Source organism: Hylobates moloch, unplaced genomic scaffold (genome assembly GCF_009828535.3).
Source record: "Hylobates moloch isolate HMO894 unplaced genomic scaffold, HMol_V3 SCAFFOLD_7, whole genome shotgun sequence".
Classification (NCBI taxonomy): Eukaryota; Metazoa; Chordata; class Mammalia; order Primates; family Hylobatidae; genus Hylobates; species Hylobates moloch.
This window is the reverse complement of record NW_026652282.1, coordinates 42,873,555-42,884,999: the sequence shown is the minus strand read 5'-3', so window position 1 is coordinate 42,884,999 and position 11,445 is coordinate 42,873,555. Positions and strand designations below refer to the sequence as shown.

General features: G+C 39.0%; 1 protein-coding gene across 3 annotated transcripts in view; it reads right to left on the bottom strand.

Annotated features, from left to right (window-relative positions):
- Positions 1–322: 322 nt before the first annotated feature.
- Positions 323–11,445, bottom strand: part of ZNF81 (zinc finger protein 81) — a 99,966-nt gene continuing 88,843 nt past the window's right edge. The window contains exon 5 of one of the 3 annotated variants that reach the window (XM_058441419.1): positions 323–11,008. In XM_058441419.1, the coding sequence (XP_058297402.1) occupies positions 9,300–11,008 (1,709 nt within the window). In that variant the 3' untranslated portion in view covers positions 323–9,299. The remainder of the gene's footprint in view (positions 11,009–11,445) is intronic. The other 2 variants (XM_032756824.2, XM_058441420.1) reach the window with 2 other exon arrangements.

Genomic DNA, 11,445 nt, shown 5'->3' with positions numbered 1-11,445 from the left:
TACATCAACCAAGATGGTGTACAGATGGTACATAAACACAAGAAAAGATGCTCAACAGCATTACTTATTAGGGAAGTGTAGCTTAAAACCACAGTGAAATACCACTACACCCCCATTAAATGACTAAAATTAAAAATAATAATCATACCCAATGAAGCAACTGCAGCACTTATATACTGCTGGTTAAAATGTAACATAGTACAACCACTTTGGAAAGCAGTTTGACAATTTCTTAAATAATTAAGTATATACCTACCATATGACTAGGCCATTCACTCCTATGCATTTACTCAAGAGAAATGAAAACTATGTCCACTTAGACTTGTAAACAAATGTTCACATCAGTTTTATTTGTAATAGCCAAAAGCTGGAAATACAAATTTCCATCAAAACATGAATGGATAAACAAATTCTGGTATGTCCATATAAAGAAATAACACTTAGCAATAAAAAGGAATGAACATAGACGCATATAACAACATGAATGAATCTCAAACTTATTATGCTGAATGGAAGGAGCCAAACAAGAGTACCTATAGTATTATTCCATGTGTATAAAATTGTAGGAAATGCAAACTAACCTATAACAATAAAAAACAGATCCATGATTGCCTGTGGATGTGGGAAGAATGTGGGGAAAGAGGGCTGAATGACAAAGAGGCATAAGGAAACTTTTTTGGGGTGATTGATATATTCATTATTTGTATTGTCATGATGGTTGGAAAGGTGCACACGTCAAAACTCATCAAATTGTACACTTTAAACAAGTTCCACTTTTTGTATGCTAATTCTACCTCGTTAAAACTGTAAAATATGTTTTGGGGACAATGGGAGAAATTTGGAAATGGACTGGATATATCATAGAGTTAGATTGATAATGATATTCCAGGTATGTGGGAGAATGTCCTTATTTTTAGGAGATGAATGCTCAATTATTTATGGGTGTAATGTTGTATCTATAACTTACCACTGATATTTCAGGAAAAATTACATATAAATTGTTAAATCTAGATGGATGTTATATACATTGTACTGTGTTTTCAATATGTCTACATGATTGAAAATACACATAATTAAGATGTGAGGGAAATAATGTTATATTGTTTTATTGTCCATCTTCTTCTTTGAGTATATATATATATATATTCTTTATTAACCTGGAATGCAACCAAATCTCTGGGAAAGTCTCCAGCGAGGGAGACATTCTCTGTCTTTACTATCCTGGAATGTAAATAAATCTGAGCAAATTGCTTGTTAATGTCTAAACATGAAGAACATGAGATTCAAGAAGAATTGTCTCTGAAGACAGGGCTAGAGTCAATCACACAAAACTGAAAAGAATAATGATGTGAAATGAATGTTGATTGGTAGAAAATGAATGTAGAAGATGACAAAGACATCTTACATATGCATAATTGATGTCCCTGAAGAAGAGAAGAAATGGGTCAGAAAAAATGTTAAGCAAAATAAAACTTCCTTGAAACGAATGATTGGAATGGCTCACTATAACTCAGGTAAAATTAATACACAAAGATCAGGACCAAAGCATATGCTTCCATAGATCCTTAACTTCAAGAATAAAAAAAGAATCATATGGCAGAAAGGCACATTATATACAAGAAAAAAGAGAGCAAGTTTGTCTAAGACTTCTCAATAACATCACTCAATTTTAGAAGAGCAGCATCTATCAAATTCTCAGGAAAAAAAGTGTAAATATGTCAATCAGGGAAGCATAATAACTATGAGTATTATGGAATAAGGGATGCATGCACAATTTATAGAAGTAGCTGGGGAAGATTTAGAAGGGGGAGTTAGAAGACTAAAGAAATCACTAAACCAGCCCTTTTGAGACATTAGCATGGGTGGATAAATCAGAGCTTTCAGGAAAATCTGAGAAGCCAGGCATATCTAGCTGCTGATGTGGGACTGCCAAGAGAAGCTGATGGAGAAGTCCATGAGAAGCTTTTGTGAGCCTGCAGCCAAGCATCTGGTGGTAGACCTGGGGCTACTATTGGTCAGCAGGGCTGGAAGATGGAAAGAAGGGCTGGATATAGAGTGGAAGATAGGAAAAATTGGAACCTGCTGGGTACCTCTGCATCTGTCCTTCACTGTCTCTAATTTCAAAGACCTTCACAGCAATAGTTGCTCCTTCCCTTTGACCTTCCAAATCTCATGTAATTTCTACTTTAGCCAACTCTTATTTCTCAGTATAACCCAAACAACAGAATAATCTAGTCCAATGGCTTGATATTTTTCTATGAGAAAAATTGCTTCATGGTGAAGTAACACTACCTGAATTCAGAAATTCCTCTGAGTTTGCTCAATTGCTTTGTTTAAATTTACTTCCAAAATAGCATTCATCAAAGCCAACAACAACCTCTGTGTCCTAAAATCAAGAACCAATTTTCCATCCTCATACGAATTGATGTCTAATTTGGACAAGTCCTCCATTAAAACACTCGTTGGAAACGCTGTTCTCTATGAGCCCCTTGCTCAGCTGGTATGTTTTTACCTCTCTGGCTGCTCCTTGTCATTATCTTCTATAGACATATCCTTCTCGACCCAAAGCACAAGCTTTGGTCTTAGGCCTGCTTTTCCTGTTACTCCCTACATTTTCTTTAGATAGTTGGATGACACTAAGATGCCGGAAACAAGCTCTCAAATCCCACCTCAGTGTCCCAAGCACAGAGAGTTGTAGGGGGACCTATGCGGGCTCAGGAAGTGAGGTGTATCTAATACCCATTAAGAAATTCTCTCCATGCATTGTTCTAAGAGCTCTACACAATATGCATTAACTTCTTGTTAATGAACTGTGTACCTGCAAAAAAGATACGTGGAAATCCTAATCTCTAGAACCTCAGAATACAATTTTATTTGGAAATAGAGTACAGAGGTAATTAAGTTAAAATGGGGCCATTAAAGTGAACCCCAATCCAATATAACTAGTGTCCTTATAAAAGGCGAAATTTGGAAACACAGCCAGACACACAGAGGGAACATGATGTGAAGAAACACAGGGAGAAAACAGCCATCTGACAGGAATAATGCATCCATAAGCCAAATAACACCTGAGGCTCTCAAAAGCTAGGAGAGAGGCATGGAACAGTTCCTTCCCTAGCACCTTCAGAGGGAGCATGGCCCTGCTGACACCGTGATTCGGATCTCCAGCCTCAAGAACTGTGAGACAATTTCTGCTGTTTCAGGCTGCCCAATTTGTGGTACTTTGTTATAGCAGCCCTAGGAAAGAAATATGCTTCTTAGTCAAATCTATGATAGGTGCTAGTGTGTACCTCTTTTATAGATGAGAACCATCAGGACAGAGAGGTTAACTAACCTTCCTAAGGTCACATAAACTAGTAAATTGGTAGAGCCAGGATTGAAACCCTGGCAGATGGGTTCCTGAGCCTATCTACCTAACCACTATGCAAACTATCTTTTAGTATTTTTAACAGCATTGTTCCCAGTGACAAAAAAGGGTTGAAAATGGGAGTGAATAAATTTTAACAACGCAAATAGTTTAATACATTATTGTATATCCACCCCATAAACTAGCAACCATTCAAAAGAAATATTGTTGAATAATAATAAAGCAAGCTGCAGAGACGGTTGTATGTTATGATCCCATTTTTGAAAATCAAAGGAGGAAACAATCTTATATAACTTCTGATTACAAGCATGGGAACGTATGTATGTCTATATATGATTATGAGCACAGAGTAGAGATTAAAACATGAAAGTGTTCACAGTAGTTTATTAGTATTGGTCATCTGTTAGGGAAGAATAGTGGAGGAAGAAATGCAATAAATAATGAATGTATCAGTTAGCTTTTTGCTGAGTTGTTATCATGCCGCCCAAAACTTAGTGACTTAAAACACTTAACGTTTTAATCCATTATTCTGGTAGTTGTTTGGGATGGCTGGGATGGATGGCAGAAACTTCCTAATCTGGGCCAGTGTATTATTAACCTATTACTGTGTAACAAATTACCCTAAAATTTAGCAGCTTAAAACAACATTTATTGTCTTGCAGTTTCTGTGGGTCAGGAATTCGTGTGGCTCAAAAGATGCCTCTGGCTGAAGGTCTCTCATGAGTCAAGCTATCTGGCTTACAGTCAAGCTATTTGGCTGTGGTCCTCATCTAAAGGTTAAACTGGGGGAGGTATGCTTCAAAGTTCACTCATGTGGGCCTTTCCACAGGGCTACCTCATGATGTAGCAGCAGGTTTCCCCTATGATGAGCCATCCGAGAGAGTAAGCAAGCACCCAAAATGGAAGCCACAGTCTTTTTGTAACTAATCTTGGACATGACGTCCCATTACCTCTGCCTCATTCTATTCACTAGAACCAAGTCACTAATTCCAGTCCAAACTCAAGAGGAGGGGATTATATAAGAGTGAGAATACCAGGAGGTGGGAATCATTCAGGGTCACCTCAGAGACTGCCAGCCAAAGTTGCCTTGACCAAGACTGGATGCCTAGGATAGCTTCATTCATATGTCCGGCAGTTGAAAATCTGGTTGGTGTAGGGTATCTCAACTGGGATGGCTGGTCTTTGCTCCATTACTGCTCCATGTGATCTCTCTCATTTTCCAACAGCACAGTTCAGGCTTTTCCACACATGGGTTCAGGATTCCAAAGAGCCGCAAAAGTGGGCAAGCCTCATTGTGCAGGCACTTCTCAAGCCTCTGCTTGTATCATATTTGTTAATGTCCCATTGGCCAACAAAATAGCCAAGCCCAGTTGCAGGGGTTGAAGAAATAGATTCTACCTCTTGATGGGCGAAGTGGCAAAGTCACACTGAAAAGGACACATGTTCTGATAGTAGGAGACAATGGAGACTGTCCAGACTTCTAGTTTCTGCCTAGCATGTAGACATCTGGAAAGAACACTGCTCCCATCTTTATAACAAGAACAAAGCTGGGTAACCTGCAAAAACATAAGTTTTCTCGAACCCATTAGAGAGCTAAGATTACAGAGCAACCAACTAGTTTGAAACATAATAAAAGACAAGTGCCTCTCCTGGACCATCTGTGGTACAGCAGGAAGGAAGATGAGGCCACTATATAAGCAGTAAGAATTCAACAAGAATTTTTAATGAATTGCTAAAGGCTGAGTGCGGGAGACTCATGAGAACTGTAGACCTAAGGGTAGTTGGTCTCTACTCGCAGGCTCTTCTCCATAGTCATCCACTGAGTGCTCTCAAGAAACACGGGGAGAAGGAAGAAGACTGGAGAAAGCCTACCTCCGTGGGGTAGGCCTGCAAGGGGGCTGCTGCTAATATAGAAATGGCACAAAGCTCCAATGAAACCCTACTCCCCTAAAGAACAAAATCCTTAAGCCACTAAAAGAAGTGCAGCAAACCCTGTTGCCCTCAGGACACAGGTAAAGATTCACTGTGACTAGAGTGAGGGAAATGGAAAAAAAAATAATTCCACCCATGATAAAAGGGCAGGAAATCATCCTGGGCCCAGATCATTAAAGGCCTTCTACCAGTGGAAGAGGGCAGGATCACTAAAAAATCCCACCCTCAAGACCCAGGGATTCAGGGCCTGACAAAAACTGAGGCTGGCCCAGGACAACCCTGCCCCCCAACTCACCAGGTCAGCAAGAACCAAGTAATAACAGTTGTCTGCTACTAACGTAGAGGCAACAACATGGAGAAAGACCCTCCCTGAGATGCAGGCACACAGGAAAGGCCTACAGGCCTAAAGGCAAGTGTGGTCTGGGAAAAATATAATTCTCTGGACAAACCAGTGCCTACCTCAAGCATAAGATAACATTAGAGGAATTTTAAGTCTATGGTACAGCAAAGGTAACACTGGGAACAAAGAAACAAACTCAGCCCAACTCCTGATTAGATGGATTCAATCTCCCCATGCTAATGGCCTATCAAAAGGGCAACCATGGCTATTTCCAGGAATAATTACTATTTACCTCAGTTTCTACTATCCTACATACAACACCTGTGACATTCAGCCAAAAATTATTAGATGCAAAAGAGCAAGAGAAGACAACAACAGACCTAGACTCAGTTGACCTAGTAGTTGGAACTATCAGACAGGGAGTTAAAAATAACTATGATTAATATGTTAGAGGCTATTATGGGCTGAATGTTTGCATCCCCCCCAAATTCATATGTTAAAATCCTAATCCTCAATGTGATGGTATTAGGAGGTGGAGCCTTTGGGAGGTAGTTAATGTGGGTGGAGACCTCATGAATGGGATTGGTGCCCTTATAAAAGGGATCCCAAAGAGTTCTCTAGCTGTAGACATGGGAAAATACAAGCAGAAGTGAGCAGTTTGCAACCTTGAAGAGGGCCGTCACCAAGACCTAACCATGCTAGATTCTGATCTCAGTCTTCCAGGCTCCAGAACTGTGAGGAATAAATTTCTGTTGTTTATAAGCCACCAAGTCTATGGTGCTTTATTACAGCAGCTCAAACTGACTAAGACAAAGGGTAGAGGGGAAAACATGAACATGCATGAAAAGATGGGGAACTTCAGCAGATATATGAAAACTGTAAGAATCAAATGGAAATATTAGAAATAAAAATAAAACACAACTGAGTTGAAGAATGCCTTCAATGGGTTCATCAGTAGACTTGACAAAGCCAGGGTAAGGGAAAAAACATCAGTGAATTTGAAGATAGATCAATAGAAATTATCCTAACTGAAACACAAAAAGAAATAAAGACTGAAGGACACATATACAGGGATGAAGACATCTGTAGCATTTTTCTACCTAACACAGTGTGTCTTCTGGTCAAAAATTATTCACATTACCACCCCATGCAACATATGTTCACCCCTATTCCAGGACCTCCAAATTTCTCATCCAAAATTGTGGCATCAAGCTCCAATCCAGAATCTCAAGTCTTCTGTATCAGGTTCAGTTGTGGCTGAGGTTCCTTGGGTACAGTTTTTCAGTTTCTTGATCCAGATACCTGTGAGCTAAATGACAAGTTATATGCCCCCCAACACACATCTAATATATACAATGGTGGGATAGGTACAGGATAACTAATAGACACTCCCATTCAAAAAGAGGAGGACCACGAGGCACGTATCAGTCACTGTTCCATAACAATTCTGAAACCCCACAGAGCAAATGTTGTCAGTTCCCTTGGCTCCAGGGGCAGATAATGTTTCTTGATTAGGGCACAGTTCTCCCTGGGAATGGCTCCCCAGTCCATTTTAATATATTGTTCTTGGGTCTTCCCTCTGAGATGCCCTTCATTTTCCATAAGAAATGGACCATGTTTGCATCTGAGTAACTTTCTCAGCTTGTGTCCTATTCACAGAAGTTAGGGAGGGGAATCCAGAGGCCACTTTTCATTTTGAACTGTTTCAGTCCCTGGAAGTCCAACCTGGAGGTAGTTTTACTAGTAAAACTCTATTAAAAACTTTGTGAGTTTCCTAGGAATCTGGTTTGGATCTACTCCTTTCCCCAAATGCCACATCAGCAATTCTTTTTAAGATAGGTCTCTCTCCACTTTGAGTAATATGTCAGGCTTCTATGGGACAATGTCATGAAGATTTTTAGAAGCCCTTAAGTTTATCTGAGACAGTCTCCTAAGCACCAACTGAACTATTTCACACACTGTAATAAAGAGTCTTACAGACACAACCATGATTTGATCTTTACCCTGAGGCCATTTTTTACCTTGAGAATAGTTAGATATCTGGAGAGACTAGCGATGTGAAACCATTATTTTTCAACCCAGCAATCCTTGGCTTTTCCGTATTTCTTCTGAATTCTGCTTGCCAAAGAAACAGTGATTTCCTTAGTTCATTTCTCTCTTTCTATATCTTATCATATGCAGCTAAAAGAAGCAAACTGATACTTCCCATATTCTGCTGCAAATCTCCTTAGCCAGATCCACCAGTTCGTTTGGTCCATTCTCTATCTTCCCAGAGTATGGTGACGACTGTTTTTCTATATTTTCCCTACTAAATAACATGGGTTGCCATCTATTCAACCTTTGTCATTTGAGGAAAAACAGTTTTCCTCACTGTTTTTCCAGTTTCTACGTGCCACTCAGACCCAAAGCCAATGCCACATGTCACATTTGGGTCCACTATGCCCCCTCCCCCAAACATATACTTTCAAATATTACTTAGCATTTTCTGTACAACAAACTACCCCCAAAACTTATGTTGCTTAAAACTATAATCATTTTATTTATCTCACAATTCCGTAAATCAGCTGGAATAACTGGTATGGCTCTTCTGGGCTAGGCTGGCTCAGCTGGTGCTAGAGGTCTTGGAAAACCTCACTCCCAATTCTGACAATTGGCAGGCTACTTGGTCTAAGGGGCCTCAGCAAGGCTGGCTCACCACTGCTCCATGTGGTGGCTCCTCACCCCCCAGTGGGGCAATTTGAGATTCTTCAGGTTTGCAAAGAGCAGCAAGAGAGGGTAAGCTTCAAGGCAGGCTTTGCACACTTCTCCAGCTTCTTATTGATTCTCTGCTAATTTCCATTGGCCAAAGAAAGTCACATGGCCAAGTTCAAAGTCAAGTAGTAGACAAAGAGACGCTACTTGGGATGGAAGGAATCTGTGGCTACTTTGCATTGTACCACAATGAAAGAAAACAAGATACTATGTCATGGAAACCAGTACGAATGATAGGATTATATTTGTGTGTTCTTATAAAATTATATCTGCAGATGTGTGTATATATAAAACCAAAGTGACTTTTAAATTGTGGACTCACTTGATAGAAATAATCAGTAAGAAACATATTTGATAGACATATTCAGTAAGAAACATTTGATGGACATAATTATTCTAAATTTGAAAAAATTTTAATATTCCTCCTGTTATGCACTGTGTTCTGCCACAAACACCCTATAGAACTGGCAGTAGGTCTACTCATCAGTTACATTATTTTGCTGCACTACCTTTCATTTTGTTATCACTTTAAATTGCTTAATATAACACAGTAAACCTGACCATCATTTACATAATTTTGCACTCTCCTTCCTATAAAGAATTTGGTAACAATTTAACTTATAATACTTTCTATAGGAAGGCTTTTCCTAACACACCAAACTGACAACATTTTTCCCAGTATGACTTTTACTATATTTCATGAGGCTGTGCACATTCTCTCTCCTTCAATGCATTTTTAAGAGAGTTTCTTCTGAATAATTTTTTTCCATCTCAAGTGAGATAGCCTGATGCTTTTCCTTATACAACATATTCATATAGGATCTGTCTTGGATGAATTTTATAATATATAGTTAGACCTGACTTTTGTCAGCCTTATAAGGCTCTCATTTTCAAGAAACAGGATTACTTTCATGTATGAATATTGCGATGCATACTGAGAACTGATTTCTGGGTGAACCCTTTTCCACAGTCACTGCATTTATACGGTTTATCTCCAGTATGAATTGTCTGATGTTTATTGAAATTTGACCTATCAGTGAAGGCTTTCCCACATTCTGCACATATATATGGTTTCTCCCCTGTGTGAATTCGTTGATGTACTTTGAGATGTGGTTTCTTGGAGAAGGATTTCTCACAGTCAGGACATTTATAAGGCTTCTCTGTAGTATGAATTCTCTGATGTGTAATCAACTCTGACTTCTGGATGAAGGCCCTCCCACAATCAGCACAAACATATGGTTTCTCTCCAGTGTGAATGGTCTGGTGTTTATTGAAATTTGACCTGTCGGTGAAGGCCTTCCCACATTCAGCACATATATAAGACTTTTCTCCAGTATGAGACTTCTGGTGAGTATTGAGATTTGACCTGTTGGTAAAAGCCTTCCCACATTCAGTGCATATATAGGGTTTCTCTCCTGTGTGAATTCTCTTATGCATCTGGAGTTGTGACTTAGAAGGGAAAGATTTCCCACAGTCACTGCATTCATAAGGCTTCTCTCCAGTGTGAATTCTTTGATGTGCAATCAAGTGTGCCTTCTGGATGAAGGCCTGCCCACATTGAGTACAGATATAGGACCTCTCTCCTGTATGAATTCTCTGATGCATCCTGAGTGTTGATTTTTGGGTAAAGGCTTTCCCACACTCACTGCATTTGTGATGTCTCTCTCCAGTGTGAATTTTCTGATGTATATTGAGGGCTGAGTTCAGGGAGAAGCCTTTACCACATTCACTGCATTCAAAGAGTTTTTCTCCAGTATGAGTTGTCTGATGCCTGAGTAGAGATGACACCTGGAAAAATGATTTCCCACATTCATTGCATTTATAGGGTTTCTCTCTAGTATGAGTTTTCTCATGCATAATTAATTCTGAATTCTGGATGAAGGCCTTCCCACATTTAGTACATATGTAGAGTTTTTCATCTCTATGAACTCTCAGATATATACTGAGTAGTGGCTTCTGTGTAAAAACATTTACACATTTGCTAAGCTCATGAGGTTTTTCCACAGTATGAATTTTCTGAGGAGCAAAGAAATGTGACCTCTGGGTGAAGATCTTCCCAAATTCAGTACATGTGTTTGCCTTCTCTCCAATGGGAAATTTCACATTTTGACTGAGTGAGTGTTTGAGGCTGAGGACTTTTCCACATTGATTACGTTCACAGAACTTCACTCCTGTATGTGTATTTTCGTGGTGACTATAAGAAGAGTTCTGGGTAAAAACTTGACCATGCCCAATAGTTTTATCCAGGTTCTTTGCTGCATTGCTTTTATTATGAATACGTAAGTCTAAATTATGCTTAAAACTCTTCCCAAATGAATCACGTTTATGGGGTCTTTTCTGTGAAAGAATGAGATTTGGGTTTGGGTGAACAAATTTTCCAATGTCTTTATATTCATAATCCCACTCTGTATTCAATATTTTCTTATTGAGGAAAGTAGTGCGACTCAGAAGTTTGTTGTGTTTTTCCTGACATCTCTTTATCTGTTCAGCATCTTGCCACAATTCTTCTAAAATAGAGTATAATGAATCATCTCTTGTATCTTCACCCTCCATTTCACTATGAAATGTAGATTTTCCAGAAATTCTCCTCTGGGAAGGCTTAATTCCAAATTTCCCATCTAAAAAGAGAAAGAAAAAGTAAAATTGACACAAATAATAGACTGCAAGAGAAAAAGGTACACATAAGCTAATACAAACTGAACACATGGAAATCAGTAAATCTCATGATGACAATGATGACAGGCAATACATATATAGCACTTTTATGTGCCAAACTCTTACATGACACTTACAATATTCCAGGCACCATTATAAGAAATATATGCAGTCACGCATTGCTTGACAACAGGGATACAGTCTGAGAAAGCTGTCATTAGGCAATTTCGTTGTTGTGTAAACATCATAGAGTATACAGTACTTATAAAAACCCAGATGGTATAACCTACTACACATCTAGGCTGTATGGTATAGAATATTGCTCCTATGCTACAAACCCATATAGCATGTGACTGTACTGAATACTGTAGGCAACTATAATACAATAGTATTTGTGTAT